The sequence below is a fragment of the Osmerus mordax genome, chromosome 21, assembly GCF_038355195.1.
Source record: "Osmerus mordax isolate fOsmMor3 chromosome 21, fOsmMor3.pri, whole genome shotgun sequence".
In the NCBI taxonomy this organism is placed as follows: Eukaryota; Metazoa; Chordata; class Actinopteri; order Osmeriformes; family Osmeridae; genus Osmerus; species Osmerus mordax.
The window spans coordinates 10,103,636-10,120,227 of NC_090070.1; the positions used below are offsets into that span (position 1 = coordinate 10,103,636).

The 16,592-nt window shown below is 47.2% G+C and overlaps 1 protein-coding gene across 1 annotated transcript; it reads right to left on the bottom strand.

The window, feature by feature from the left end:
- Positions 1-2,265: 2,265 nt before the first annotated feature.
- Positions 2,266-14,023, bottom strand: slc2a15b (solute carrier family 2 member 15b). Its single transcript, XM_067259855.1, has 12 exons — positions 13,979-14,023; positions 11,410-11,511; positions 9,433-9,593; positions 9,115-9,239; positions 8,665-8,810; positions 7,758-7,890; positions 6,910-7,097; positions 5,373-5,483; positions 4,943-5,044; positions 4,695-4,770; positions 3,036-3,163; positions 2,266-2,505 (listed from the first exon to the last, which is right to left on the bottom strand). The coding sequence occupies exons 1-12, from the start codon at positions 14,021-14,023 to the stop codon at positions 2,266-2,268; spliced, it is 1,557 nt and encodes a 518-aa protein (XP_067115956.1).
- Between the last annotated feature and the right edge of the window lie 2,569 nt (positions 14,024-16,592).

The following is a 16,592-nucleotide window of genomic DNA, read 5'->3' on the forward strand; positions in this document are numbered from 1 at the left end:
CACATGCAAATCAAACTACATTCGCACCCGTACACAAACGCATACGTCTAACCTTGCTGATCTGTGGCTGCCGTCACAAGCTGACGTCTTTAACAAAAATGCCGGTGACGGGCGCCTTCTTCATTGGAAATGACACAGGACGAAATACTGTGACATTGAGATTTGCATCCAAACCAGGAACAAAAGCCAAAGTGATTTGCTCTGCCATCTCTCTTTCGCCCTCCCTCTCTCTCCCTCTGTCTCTCCTGTAATATGGTGAGAGATAGGCGCTTGACAACGTTTATCAATTCTGGCCCTGTCGGGGGTTCCAAGGCCCTTCTGCAGGGCTGGCACAGATGGAACAGGCTGCCTAAGGGGTGTGTGTGGATGTGTGTGTGTGTGTGTGACACCGTTTCCATCCCTATCATCTGCTATAAGTTCGCCAGTGATGCAATCCTGTAAAAACGCGCTCCCCTTCCTCATGATGATCATCTTCGTGGCCAATAGGAAACATATAGCGGAATCTCAGAAGGATCCGGAATCGTCCTCACGTCTGTTTTGCTGCATAACCCCCCTCAGCGTGCAGTGTTTGATTGGCTAACCCTCCAAAGGTCTTTGTAGGGGTATATGGATTCTCCTGTGATTGATTTTGGATGTCGGACACTAGCACACGTCTGAAGGGGGGCTGAGGGGCGTTCATGTGGGAGAGAGAGCGAGAGGGATGGAGGATGGGATTGGACCGGACAGGCTATCATGTTAGATCAACAGTTCAGGTCTCAGTTAGCTTTGACCTTGCCCGAATGACGAGATAAAGAATTGAAATGTGTTCACGCTTATTTATTCTGGCATTTTACATACATTTTTCCAACTTCCAACGATCTTTAATTTGAGGTGTATGTTCTTTGTTTACATATCTTTCAAACATACTTAAAATAAAATAAATCTGAACACAACCATACAGCTACTTGGATCCATAGTGTGTGTAAATATGTCAAACGAGGGTGATATAGTGTTTGAAATCAATATGGTTTCAGACCTCAATCAATCTGGTATTTAAAAGGGTTTCAAATACTATTTGACCCAGTTCTGGCATGAAGGATATCCTTTGACACCCTTAAATGTACATATTGTTTCAACAGGTAAATTGTCCCATCTTGAGAGATAGAATGACTACTACAGTAGCCATGGTAACAAGCTCTCGTGTCAAGAGAGAGGCACAAATATTGTACTCAAAACCCACGTTACATCTTTTAGAGCAACTTCATGTTGTGTTACAAAATACACAACTAAGCCCAAGTCTTTGGTTGCTCCATGAGAGGTAAACACAACAGTAGCTTTACTGTTCATGTGATGACACGCCACCTTGGATGTCACTTCCTGTTTAAGACCAGTCTCCAGGAAGTAAACGTCACGTGTGAGATATCGGATGGAAAGACTTTGTTTTATGAATAAATAAATACATAGTACTGTACAAGGTAGTGAAGGTATCAAGCATGACTGTGCTGAAAACGTCACACATGGATCATGAGATGCGTTCATAAGAAGAAAAAGGTCACCAACAGTTAGCAACAGAGTTCTTAGAAGCAGCGTTCAAAGGCAGCACTGACATTCTTCTCCGCTCAGCCTGCGTCTAACCGATTATCATACCACCGATTAAGCTTGCATAAAGACACACACAGTCCCATACACACACAACACACAACACAGGCAGTGTAAACGTCAGTGATACTCTGTACAGACCTGCACACGGACGTAATGTGCAATATGACCCTACAGTGTCGTGGATTATGAACCTTGTGAACCTTTTATCCATTTTTCATCTGTAAAATGTCATTACCAGTAACCTGTTGACTGTGAACCTTCTGGAACTGGTTTCCTGGAAACAGAAGAAAGTCTGAGCTGGGGAAAATAAAATATATTTCAAGATCTGCTACTGCTAAGTGTTTTGCGTTTCCTTTCCCCTCTTCAAGGACATCGCTACATCTGCGTCCAAGAACCAAGCACGATGGACATAAGCTAGGAAAGTAAACGCGTATTTCTGGTGGGCACCAATTCCACCACGTCGCTTTCCCCTAGTCCTATGACGTTCCCATCAGCGCACTCAAAAGTAGGAGAGATGAGGGTGGGATTTCCCTACCCATATCCTACCGTTCATACATCCCATTCGTTCCTCTACCGCCATCCCTCTAGCTCTCCATCTACTCCTCCCACCGTCCTCAACACCGACCGCCCGACCCCTCGTCCTACCTCCCTCCATCCCTCTCTCCACTCCTCCGTTCAGACCGGTCAGACCACTCTGTCTTCGTTCTCCAGGGCCCCGTAGCCGTTCATCTTGGTGAGCTTGAGGCGGTTCCCGTGGTCCAGGTCGGCCATCTCGTCCCGCCCCACGCCGTTCCTGGGGGCGAACATCTGACTGATCTCCACAAAGGTCTTGTTCTTGGTCTCGGGGATGATCAGGTAAACGTAGGCCGCCACCACCAGGCAGATACCACAGAACACCAGGTAGCAGTAGGACCCTGCGGACATCTGGGGTGCGAGGAGGGGGGGGGGGGGGGAAGAAACGTGGAGATCTCATTGGTGGAAGAGTTGGGCTGTGGCTCTGAAGTTTTGGGAATGTCGCTTAATAAGTCGCTCTGGATAAGAGCGTCTGATAAATGACTAAATGTAAATGAATGAAGTTATAAGGGGGGGACTCCTGGTTTTTGTGGAGAATCAGGTGAAGATCCTGATGTTACATTTACATTTAGTCATTTAGCAGACGCTCTTATCCAGAGCGACTTACAGTAAGTACAGGGACATTCCCCCGAGGCAAGTAGGGTGAAGTGCCTTGCCCAAGGACACAACGTCATTTGGCACGGCCGGGAATTGAACTGGCAACCTTCAGATTACTAGCCCGATTCCCTAACCGCTCAGCCATCTGACTCCATCTTACTCCATGTTACGGTGGCAAAGTTGGGAGGGGTTATTCAGCAGAACATAAGCATCCACAGTCACAGGGCCACAGGTGTGTGTGTGGGGGGGGAGGGAGGTAGAAGAGGTAGAAGAGGCAGTCTCACCTGGAGGAAGGGGAACACGAAGCCCACGGTGAAGTTAGACAGCCAGTTGAGCAGTCCTGCCACGGTGTAGGCGGCCGGTCTGTGAGACTGTGTGAACAGCTCTGCGGTCATCAGGAAGGGAACGCCGGCTAGACACAGGGTGGAGGACACACACGGTCACTACACACACACACACGGTCACTACACACACACACACACGGTCACTACACACACACACACGGTCACTACACACACACACACACACACGGTCACTACACACACACACACACACACACACGGTCTCTACACACACACGGTCACTACACACACACACACACACTGCTTACGACCACTGACACGTACACGGAACAATCAAGGCACACACATGCAGTTTGTCATTCATACAATGTTGGTGCACGTTTGAGCAAGACAAGCAGACACACAACAAGCATGTAAATGCTCTCTCTCACACACACACACAGACAAACTTAAAACCTCAATCCTAAAACTTTCGAGCCTAATCGATATAGGAAACATAATGAAGTCAAGCGAGTACAGGCTTGTATTTTGTTTGATATGATTAACCTAAGAGGATAATGCTAATTGATTGCGATACGATTCCAATACTCCCAAATAAATATAAATATAATAATGTATTTGTCAGGACAGTCTTCTCTGGCTGAAAGAAATGATCCATTCACGTTATCAATGTAGTGCATGAGGATTCAGAATCATAGGCTAACCAAACATAAGGTTTGAGCCAAAATAGACTCACATCACATGCCACTGTTTATGCGGTCACATGAAGGTAGTATAACGTTTTAAACGCTGCAAAAGCCACAGATATAGAAACCCGCTGGACTGTTTGTTTTGTTTGGACCACTAGTTCCAATACATTCAGTATAATTTATGGACATTTTCATTGGCTCACACATTTAAATGAGCATAATAAGCGTCTAATTATGAGCATGCCTTGCCAACTAAACACTTCATTATTTTCGCATGCATGATAACTGCGCGCGCAGGAAGTTTTTATATTGTCGGACCAATAACTTGCAATTTGTCAAGACCTATACTAGCCTGTGCATGAGGCAGAGTGTTGTTGATGCGAGGGCTTTTGTCTAAGAAAGCCGTATTCATCATCACCAGCTTATGAAGAATGAGCCATTAACGAAGCTAATTGCGGCAACCTAGATCCGCGTCTGAGTTTCGACGTATAGATTTTCGCAGGGTTTGACGAATGACATTATGTAAACCGCGCATAAGGCTATTCATCATTCTTACTGCCGCTCAACACGGTGCCTGACGTTGTAAACTAACTGTTGCTTTTAATTTTGTTCACTCACTCCACAGACAACCGCAAATAACCGCGCGTGAGAATGGATTTTCTCGTATCCTGTGGTGGTAGTTATATCCTAATTTCCAGGACTAATGAAAGACAATGTTTCTTCAGTGTAGAAACGTCAACGGGAGTTGGACATGTCATTGTTATTCTCCACCACTAGAGAGCAGTGTTTCCTTGTGTGAGGATTATGACGTGAACGGGCTAAATTGGGTTAGTGTGGAATAGGTGAACATTTGTCACTGCGCTGTTTTGAAGTGCTTGTCAAAGGAAAGTTAGTCAAACCTTGTCAACACAGAGTACTGGGGGAAAAAGAGTCAATTTGGAACATTTACTACCTGGCCCAATACAGAACCCAGCGATGATTCCCACCACACAGCCAACACTGACATAACGCATGAACTCCACTTGGGCCTGTGAAAGGACAAGCAAATGATTAAACAATGGACTGGTTTTGATACTACACACACACGCACACACACACACGCACAGCACACCCTTAACATTATCATCACAGCCTTGTGTTGTCTATGTGTGATGTCACTAGCAAGAGTCCCGAAGTGTACAACAGAACGCTCAACCCTACCTGTAACAGCAGAGAGACGGTGATCCCAGCACAGCAGATGGACATGAAGCTGAACCCACCAATCATCAGGGGTCTCCTGCCCACTCTTTCGATGGTGAAACACTAGGGGAGGGGCACGAGACGAACTTCAGCACGCGTTGCATCGTCCATTGAATCGTAAATATACGTTATGCATACGTCAGTTAGTCAATATTCAACAATTCTCTGAACAGATGAGTCGCTGATCATTGATCAGACTCTGAGTTCATGTTGTGTACAGAGATCAGACATTTACATGTAATCAATGTCAGACTGCTGGAATCAATTGCACTTCAAGTGTTGGAGAGAAAATAGGGACGTATCCTGTCAACTCTGACCCCTGAATGTCTGACATGTTCTGCTGTCCTTCTCACACACAGGGTGTGTGAGCAGGGACTCGGATGTAACTCACCCCGACCAGTCCAGAGAGAACTTCTATGGCTCCGGTTCCCACTGTTGTATACTGGATCTGAGGTCTCGGGATCCCCGCGTTCTCAAAGATGGCGTTGGTATAGAACCAGATCTGCAGCAGGGAAATGTAGTTCTTTAAACACAACAGGAGGGCCACAGGGCTTGAAGTGGCCACAGTGAGCTGTGCTCAGGGTAACCAAGTGGAAATGTATAATTCAGTCCATTTCCAGACCAATTCATCACCAAAGGTCATTTAGAACATGTGCACTGATGATCAACGGTGATCCATCATAATCATGATGATTATCGTCCAAAACCACCGTCATTTACACGTCTGACTCGTTTAATCAATGTTATGTTCCCACTTGACAACATTATAGTACTCCCTGAGAGAGATTCATTTGCATGTTCTCATCTATCTCGCTTCACTACGTTAACAATGTCTGCAGGAACAGGATTTGAATACATTTGAATCGGTAAATACGGATGTACTTCTACAGCCACTCTACTATCGCGGACACACAAGCTGAGTTCCCACCAGTAGAAGGCAGACCTGGAGAGAGAGCTTCTCTGGTTGAAAGGGGGCAGAACATGAGAGGGGTTCCTCTTATGTCAGGGCTGCACGGTTCCGGTTGGTTCCATGCTTTGGAACAGCTGCAACAGTGCAAAGACAGCATCGAGCGTTCATGCTGGGAAATGGTGTCAACCAGCGTGTGAGCTACATACGGTCTTAGGACCACCACTTGATGATGTATGGTGTGTGTGTGTGTGTGGGGGGGGGGGAGACCATGGAGGCCAGTGGTTCTCAACTCTGGTCCTCAGTGACCCCCTGTCCTGCATGTTTTAGATGTTTCCCTGTTCCAACACACCTGATTCAAATGAATAGTCGTTACTAGGCTTCTGCCTTGCTAGATAACGACCCATTCATTTGAATCAGGTGGGTAGGTACCTGAGGACCAGGCTTGAGAACCACTGATGTAGGGTGTCAATATACACCGCCATAGACTCAAATTAAGTAAAATTGGGGGAGAACATGCTATGCTGTGTCTATGTTTGTTTGTGTGTGTGTGTCCTGCTCAGTCACTCAGCTCTTTCAGCAGTTTTAAAGTGAGATTGTGATATTACATTTACATTACATTTACATTTAGACATTACATTACATTTAGTTATTTAGCAGACGCTCTTATCCAGAGCGACTTGCAGTAAGTACAGGGACATTCCCCTGAGGCAAGTAGGGTGAAGTGCCTTGCCCAAGGACACAATGTCATTTGGCACGGCCGGGAATCAAACGGGGAACCTTCAGATTGCTAGCCTGCTTCCCTAACCGCTCAGCCACCTGACTCCCTACCACCCCTACTGATATATGGTGTGTGTGTGTGTGTGCGCGCGCGCGCGTGTGTGTGTGTGTGTGTGTGTGAAGGAGGGAGTGTGTGTGGAGGGGGCGGGTTTAGAGCACAGCTGTTAACATGTGGAGATGGATGCATACCAGGCCGTACACACTCCCTTACACACACACACACACACATATAAAGACCCACCGCGTCGATGCCAGACAGCTGCATGCCGATGTTGATGACCACGATGGTGATGACCTGCCAGCGAACGCTGCGGTCCTTCAACAGACCAATCACAGACACCGTCTGGATGGAGGACAGCGAGCGCTGCTCCTCCTGCATCTCCTCGATCTCTGCCTGGATGTTACACCTGGCACGGTACCACTTCAGAGCTGAGGGAGGGGGGGAGGGGGAGAGGGGGAGAGGGGGGGAGGGAGAGAGTGGGAGGGGGAGGGGGAGAGGGGGAGAGGGGGAGAGGGGGAGAGGGGGAGAGGGGGAGGGATGGAGGGAGAGAGGGGGAGAGGGGGAGGGATGGAGGGAGAGAGAGAGGGGGAGGGGGAGAGGGAGAAGGAGAAGGGGGAGGGAGAGAGTGGGAGGGATGGGGGGAGGGATGGAGGGAGAGAGTTGGAGGGGGAGGGAGGGGGAGAGAGAGAGGGGGAGAGAGAGAGGGAGTCGGAGAGGGGAGCGAGAAGGAGGGAGGGGAGAACGAGAAACCGAGAGAAAAAGAGAGACAGAAACAAAGAGAGCAGAAAAGTGAGTCAGACCCTTTTAGGGATTACTACTTTAATGCATTCATCTTTATCACCACCATCATTGTCATCGTCATCACTATCCACAATACCATCATTTCCAAAAGCTGCTATGATAATACAGATGCCAGCCCTCTCACTGGTTGTCTCAGATTATCTTTTATGAATGACTTTGAATCTGGCCCATAGACCTCTCATACAACCCTAACCCTTTAGTTCAGAGTTATCTAAGGAAATACGAGTCACCTGATCCAACAACCAATCAAAGTCAGAAGGGGAAAGCTGCCATTATAGGTGTCTCACCTGTGACAGTGGCGTGGACGTTGTGTTTCTCCATGAGCAGATAGCGAGGGCTCTCAGGGAACCATGGCAACAGCATCAGCTGGACGGTAATAGGTACCACCAGTAAGGACAGGAGGAGAGGCCAGTGTTCTTCCTGGAAGGAAGGACAAAGGTCAAAACAGCACAGGGTCAAAGTAAGGTCGGGGGGTTTCACAAAGGCCGGCCCGTGTTTCACTCTTTTTTTCTCTCCTATTTGGTAGATCCTCACAGAACTGGACGAGCCTAAGGAGCAGATTGACTGAAGTAGCTCCATGTTGTTTTTGCCCATCCCATCGTATGAGATCTAAGTAAAGTCATGGCTGAGAGGGAGTCTTCCAGCACAGACTGGGGAGGAGAAAGAACTACCATGTGCTCATAATGTTGGCTTTGTTTTGATGACATTACTCCATTAAGCTACCATCTTGAGACCGATTATTAGTGGAGCTTAAAGCTCTTGATAAGCTAAATTATCATTATAATTTATGATATATTAAATATGTATACTTATGGAAATCGATCTGCCTGTCCACAACGCCACAACTGTAATAATGCAAAAAAACAGCCTGTCATATAGACTGTCGGCCAGCCAGCCAACCACAAGGACCAAAAAGCATCCTTCCATCCATCCATTAGTCTGTCCATCAATCCATCCATCCACCCACCCCACCCACCCACCCACCCACCCACCCACCCTCCCACCCCACCCGTCCCCCAGCCACCCACCCACCCCACCCACCCACCCCACCCACCCACCCACCCACCCACCCAACCCAACCACCCCACACGTCCACCAGCCACCCACCCACCCCAACCACGCACCCACCCAACCAACCAACCCCACCAACCCCACCCACCCCACCCACCCCACCCGTCCCCCAGCCACACCTACCCTTCCCAGCACTTCATGCAGGCCCAGGACCTGAGCGATGAACACCCCGATGCAGATGAAGATGCTGGGCACGAGGCCCAGGAAGCCCCTCAGGTTCTTGGGAGCGATCTCCCCCAGGTACATGGGCACCACACTCAGAGAGATGCCTGCAGCGGGGTTCAGGACGCCGCAGAGGAGGATCACAGGACACACAGAGGAACATGTTAGACATGGGCTGGAGGGATGAGAGAGCCGTTCGGTTGATCTATATGTTCTCTTTTGCCTGGTTTCTAGGGCGTTGCAAACACGTTATCGTATCAAATGAGCCTGGCGGATTAAGGATAGAACTAGGGCAAGGGTTAGGACTAGGAGCTATGATTTGAGCTATGGCAAGGACTAGGACTAGAGCTAGGGCAAGTATTAAGACTAAAGCTAGGACTAGGGTTAGGGTTAGGATGGTCTGTGGCGTACCTGAGTGTATCCCTGTGATTAGGCGTCCGATGATGATCATCTCTGGAGACCCGCAGATCTTACTGAAGCCCATCAGAGCTGAAGCGAGGAACACCAGCATCGTGGACCGCACCAGAGTCCCTTTCCTGCGGACACACACACACACACACACACACACACACCACTGTGTCAGAGCTCACATACTATACTCACTATAGACTTAATGTCCACACACACACACACACACCACTGTGTCAGAGCTCACATACTATACTCACTATAGACTTAATGTCCACACACACACACACACACTCTCTCTCGGTCTCCCGCACGGCGTACCTCCCGTATTTGGTGACGAGCATGCCCACCAGCAGGGAGCCCAGCATCCCCCCTATGGCAAACACAGACACGGTGAGAGAGTACATGAGGGTGAGGGTCTCCTCGTCCAGAGCCGTCCCGTTGCGAGAGATCCTGGTCTCGTTGTAGAAGGCCTTGATGTACTGAGGGAGAGGGAGAGGCAAACAGGGGCCGCTACCGTCACTGACTGCTCCAGGGTGGAAGGTTTTGACCAGTGCGTTGGCTTAATGTCGGCGTGGGTTAAAAAATCGTGCGAGGTTTTTTTATCTTTTGAATGTTGATTATGACGAGCATGTGGTCATGTTAGGACAACCTTTGAACCCCCAAAGATCCCATTGTGTAGGAACATAAATAGTGCCACTTAACTAACTTAACCAATTACAGCTGAAATTTGTGACGGACAGCTAATCCGCAGCTTCAGTGTACATGACAGTCCTGGCAATTAGGTTGTGAGGGATTTCTCATTGTGCCGTGCTAAGGTGAAAAAGTGCGTGAAAGACATTTGTCGTGAGGTGGTTGTATTTCACATGGGGTTCTTACCCTGAGGAGGTCAATTTAAGGCATGACTTCAGAGGACCCTCTATTGTAGTCTATAGGTGGACGAAAAAGGATGCTTTTGCAAAAGCGTTCAACCCATACCCCCTGTACTGAGTCATAAACGTACCAAGTAACCTATGAGTTGAGAAAACATAAATGGCGTGTATGAGAATTTGCAAAAAAAAAAAAAACAGCGTTTGAGAAATTGCATGTGACTCTCTTGCCCTCTCTCTCTCCCGCCGTTCCTCGCCCACTCCTCCTCCCTCTGGTATTTTCAAGTCACGGGCCAACAATTGGATTCTAAGGCTTGCTCCTCTGGCAACACACACCACTTCCCTGGTAATGCATTTACGGGCAGGACAACACTAATGTGTTGCTGTCATCAATTATCTCTCACTGTTCTCACACAACTGTAGACTTCAAATGTGCTTCCTGGGGCTGCGCTCTCGTGACTCCCTTGGGCAGGTTGAAAGGTCACCGGTAATGACTGGCCGATCCGGCCATGCATCTAAAGTGGGGGAAACACAGCGTGTTCTAGCTCAACCGATACATGGTTGCCATAGCCACTAATCCTCACTTCTTCTGGGACTAAACTTAACTTTTACCTTCATTATGAGTCTAACCTTATTAAGATCAAATAGCTGATGTCTGACTCTGAATTGAATTACATTTTTAAATCCTGTCTGACTAGCTGTGACTACTGATCCATGGCCACTGGCCACCTAACAGACAGAGATGGCCGACTTGCTTGTGTGTTTCTGATTGTTTTCAGACATCCTGAATGACTGGCTATGTACAAAAACTCAAACAAGCTACTGTAGCATGCGTCATGGAAACTGTAAGCATTTGACATGTTTTTCAGAAGAGATTCAGTACAAAACAAGACAATGATAAAACTTGCGTGGGGCAGTTCTTGACCTGGCCACTGTAAATGATTCCTTGAGCACACGCTATTATCCAAATCTCTAGCGGTCCCAGAAGAGTACTACTGTATGATAGCAGACATCTAAGCATTGGCACCAGTCCTGCTCAGGAGCATTGCTACGGTCTCATGTGAGACTAACCATGTCCAAAGTCACCTGGTTCACAGCCCACGTCATGGCAAATCCACCCCATAGCAAGATCCATGATGTGTTCTCCAAGACACCTAGACCTACCGTGTGTCACGGCAATGTAGGTGAGGGGGGAGGGTGTGTGTGTGTGTTTGGGGGGGGGGGGGTCATATATCGCTGTCTATGAAGGAACAACGTAGTCTAGAAACCATGTTTGGGACTCCAGTCAGACCCTTACATCTCCCGACAGAAATGTTTGGACGTTCTTCGGACATATTCCTGCATGGCCTTTCACGTGGAAGGTTGGCTGTGTTTCCAACCCTAGCCAGTTAAGTGTGAGATGTGCGTGTGGGCATCTGGGGTCTCCTACCTCCGCTGGGGAGTTGACTACTGCCAGGTTGTAGCCGTAGAGCATGGAGCCGCCGAACGAGGCAAGGAACGCCACCGCCAGCAGCGACTTGGTGAGATGCTGCTGAGGGTAGAAGAGCAGCAGATCAGAGGAGGTTCACATTGAGGACAGTTTGGCTGGGAACGAGAGGTTGTGGGAAGATTTGGGAGAATTGTTTTCAGTCGGTGGATACCTTTGGCCTCATTTTTTACACTGACAGATACAGATTTGGCATGTCAAGCAAGTCTAGTAAAAGATAACTCCTTCATATAATAGAGCATATGAATTATGAATAAATGTTTACTTTTACATTTAGTCATTTAGCAGACGCTCTTATCCAGAGCGACTTACAGTAAAGTAATTTTACTGGCTGTAACACAAAAACAACAATAGTTAGGCGTCGCCCATAAGGTTCAGTTATGACCTTGGCAGTGTAAGCGGTTTTCTGTGATCGACATAAGAGCTTTATGTAGGAACTTGACCTAAATCTCTGTTAATGTGGCTGGTGAACTACGCATGGCTGAAAGACTATAAAGTAGTCATTGTAAAATACAGACAAAAAACTAAAAGTTGTAAAAAGACCTTCTAAATAAAAAAAACAGCTTCTCACCAACTGTATATTATAATGTACTAACATTGTATGTGCATTTGTGACTTGAAAGAGTCAACTCTTGACCTGCCATACCTCTGCATCACTCCACTGCCATATTACCACGTTTTGGGTGATTAGTGATTCATTTCCCATGTAAGGTGTTCAAGACGACAGAAGCAGGTATCAGATAGTTGGAGAGAGCCGTGTTCTTCACTTGACTGGCCCCAGTCCACAGCAGCATATGACTGGAGCAGAACATGACTGAATAGTTTCTGGAAGCGGTCCAGATCTGCTGGTTACCATCGGTTACCATTCCTGGGGGAAATCGGTCCAACCCAGTCTGCTGGAGGGTGCTCAGCTACTGCCTGGGTCTGCCAAACACATTTCCTTCACTGAACTATTTCCTCAAATTCAAGTGTGTGCAACATGTGCATCTGGAAAGACCAGTAACAACTCGCTCATTTGACTTGATGACCAATATCTGTTTTATGGTAGCGATGAGAAAACAAGAGGTATCACCTACAAGACCAGGTTGACAAGGTTGCAACCCTAACAATGTGAGAAATAAACACATGGGAATTCAGAATTCTGGGAATTCCACAGTGTTTTAAACTATGTCAACGTACAGGCTGAATTTCAGCACTTAGCTTAACTAAAGTGCAGCTAAACCGGGACTCTGTTGTGGCACTGGGCTTACAGTAGCTAGGCTACAGCCACAAGTAAGATTCCTACACAGTCAACAAGAATACCACAGAGGACAAAAATCCTGGAAGAAGAAAAAAAAAATATATATAAAAAAAACTAACCCTACAGTCTTGTCCCTGCGGATAGTTTTGGACCATCTTTGTAAGTTGAGTAACGAAACTGGCTAAATAAATCATTCGAAAGTTTCAAGCTTAAACATGTTTGACACGCAACAACAAATCGATATCCATGGCCAAACAACCCTTGTCTTATTCTAAAGAAGCATAGACTACCCCGAAGGCGTACTATATTTAAGGTCTTCCATGTCCACACTTTAGGGCATTGTCAATTCGACTTGTTTTGAAGGAGGTCCGCAGACAACGAGAGCACAGTCCCAGCCACGGAGGAAAACTAACTTAGTTTAGAAATGCTCGGCAAGAGACAGCGACATGGAAGAATAGCTTTCTAGAGGACAATGCAGCCCTGTAACATCAGAAAAGAGGTCAGTTCAGTTCACCAACCACCCTTACCTCTGTTGACGTTTGGCAAGCTATTGATCTTAGTCATGAAACACAAAGAGACATTTTAATGAGCCATTTCACTTTTCAGTTCTGAGATATGGGGAGTTACCCTCTAGCCGTGTTAAGCTGCAGTGCTAGCTAGGTTGTGTGATGCATTCCTTTCAGAATTGAAGGCACTGGATGAGCTATTAATGCAGGACACTTGGTTGTATTGGAGCACATCCACACTGCCCTCACCAGAATAGAACCAACATATGTTGGCTCCTGTAGGCCTGTCCTACAACTGGATTGTTAGGCAACTGGAACCATCTATGAATTAGGATGTGTGGACTTCTGCATCTTCAGAAACCAACCATTGAGACAATTGTTTTTATTTATGTTCTCAACTAGAACATGACTGCTAACATGACGATTCAAAGTTCATGCTTCACCTTATCATAGTAGGTAACAGTTACTCTATGAGCATACCTCCGGTATACCACTTTTTAGGTATCATCAAAAGTGGTCTTGTTACTTAACACTCTTACATGATATTTATATGGTACATAATTTAGCTTGTGTACCAGAAAAAACTAAGTAATCCACTGCATAGAATCAGGTGATGCTGCTGACTGCCACGGTCAAGATGTGATCTGACAAGGGTATAGATCTGAATGATAAGTAGGCCAACTTTCATGCCACTGAAGATTCCGTTTTCATTACCAAGGTTTAGTAACTAAATATATCATGATTGAATTAAAAAATTTAAACTTACCCCACTAAATTTCCCATCGGATGCTAACAATACTTCCTCCGCCATCTAATTCCTGAACATATGCTCCCCGTTAATGCCGTGCGGAGAGAGAGAGAGAGAGAGAGAGAAGAATTACAATCTACAATAGTCTTAATACCACCGGCATCTCTCACTACATTCATTTTGAGGAGAAAGGAGGCGTGTCAGGATGATGGGCGTAATTGATAAGTCTGAAACTTTCAGCTACCAATCCCCTGGGCCCAAAGTGTGACGGCCCCTCCCAGTAGCAAGGTAGTCGGACCTCCTCCCTCCCCTTCGGAGTTGAGGGCCTGCAGCAATCACATGACAGCGGTCAGCGTGATTCGGTAAACCCCGCTCAGCCAGCCAGCCTTGTGTATTAAATCAACTTTGCTTCTGAAACGGTGTCGGGGCCTATTTAGCAGACACATTATCTAGTAGAATAGCTGTTTTGGCGTCAACTTCAAAGAGCAACCCAATTAAACTAGAAATTAAAAAATGTGAGCTGAAAAGTCGGACGCAATATATGATTCCAAATAAGATATTAGACTATGCCATTGCTGTGACACATAGCAATATTGTTACATTCCCTTTCAAAAATCCATTCTCTATGAAACAGACAGTCATAATGACATAGCATATCCTCACATAGCACACCTGATATAATACATGCCTGTAATTAAGGGATACGTTCTAAAATACCTCACACCCCTACCCCAGTACCATCACGACCATGTCGCACTTAACAGTGAAAGCTACTGCAAAGATGCAAATAGGCTATAGGTCCATTTCAGCAGGCTTGTATGTGAGTGTATATAATAACTTCTTTTGCTATAATTACCAATCTGCTCAACAGTACTGTGAATTGCACACCCCTTTGATTTGTTTCCATTGAAGTCGTTATCAAAACATTAATTCATTCATATGTTTATTCATCCAATCAGTCAGTCAGTCACTTGATTACCTGCTTATAAAGGTAAATTCCAATGGGTGTTGTGTCAAACCTTGTCATACCCTGGATGGACTTCAGACCTAAAACCAGACACCCCTCCCTAATTTACCTCCCTGAGACATATCCACACACTGGACACTTTATTGTGAAAAATCTACGTAAAAAAAGACAACATTTACATGACAAATCTTGGCTGTCTAAGCCTCAGCTCCTCACCAAGCCTGCCAGTCTGTCAGTCAGACCCAAATCGTTGACCATGACGTGGATGTCCCTCCAGCGAGCGTCGTCACGCTTGACCTGGACACACAGCGCACGGTCCACATGACTCCAAACACACAGGCTACGCAAGACACGGCTATTACACGCAATCGTCTCGTGCGTCTTCCCTGTTCTCTGAGAGCAGCCTGTCTGTTTCATGTGACAGGAACGAGCGTGGGAGGATGTGGTTTGAGATTTGACCGGGTCTTACAGAAGCAGGTTCTTCAAAGTTGTGTATCGCGTTTGGGTTTCATTGAGTTCATGGTATACGGCACATACATGCACACACAAAAGCATGAGTCTTTCACGGTCGGTGGTAGAGAGGGACCGAAAGAAAGAGAGAGAGAGTGGAAGAAGGAGCAGAGGGGAAGAGAGAGAGAGAGCGGCCGCCTCTCAGGTTCAGTTCTAGTTAACCACACACAGACACACTGACTTTCAGCTAGGGTCAGGAAACCAAATGACACTCCTCATCAAGGTCGTTCAAAATATCCATGGGAACTTCTGTTTTCGTGTTGGCTGATAACACTATGATGTTGGAGGTCTTGTGACTGGCTTCATAAATTTTCTCACAGCTTTGGTATTTTACCCTGGAGCAGTTACATTTACAATTAGTCTTTTAGCAGACGCTCTTATCCAGAGCGACTTACAGTAAGTACAGGGACATTCCCCCAAGGCAAGTAGGGTGAAGTGCCTTGCCCAAGGACACAACGTCAGTTGGCATGACCGGGAATCGAACTGGCAACCTTCGGATTACTAGACCGCTTCCCTCACCGCTCAGCCACCTGACTCCCTTAGTTGGAACAACCACAGAAGGAGGGATAGAGAGAGTGGTGAGAGAGAATGAGAGGCAGAGATAGAGAGATGGGTACTGCAGAGGCCTTGGTCATGAGGTAGACCCCGCTGCCCCACCAGGCTTGGTCCATGGCCAACTGACGTTCACGAGGAGGATGTTGGAGGTTGAGGAGATGCTGCAACAATACGCATGATGGGAATGATGGAGGGGGAAAGAGGCTTGTCTTTGTGTGCGTGGACGTGTGTGTGTGAGAGAGAGACAGAGAGAGAGACAGAGAAAGAGAGAGAGAGAGAGTGAGAGAGACAGAGAGAGAGAAAGAGAGATTCAAAGGGGAGCCAACATCAGCGTAGTCTCAATCATGTCTCTCCTTTCTTTCATTGTGCCCGGTGTGGGGGCGGGGGGTGGGGGAGGGTGTGTGTGTGTCTTTCTCGTTCACCCCCATCTCTCACTCCCCCCCACCCCCCACTCCCTCTCACCCCCCCGCTGTCCTCCCCTTTACTGTACTCTCCCGTACAGTATCCCTGCCTGGCCTGGCCAATGAGGCTCGACCGCCCCTCCCCACGGGCACGTTTCCCAGCGTAGCGCTGCCAGCCAGGGGCCTCCTCGACGAGGCC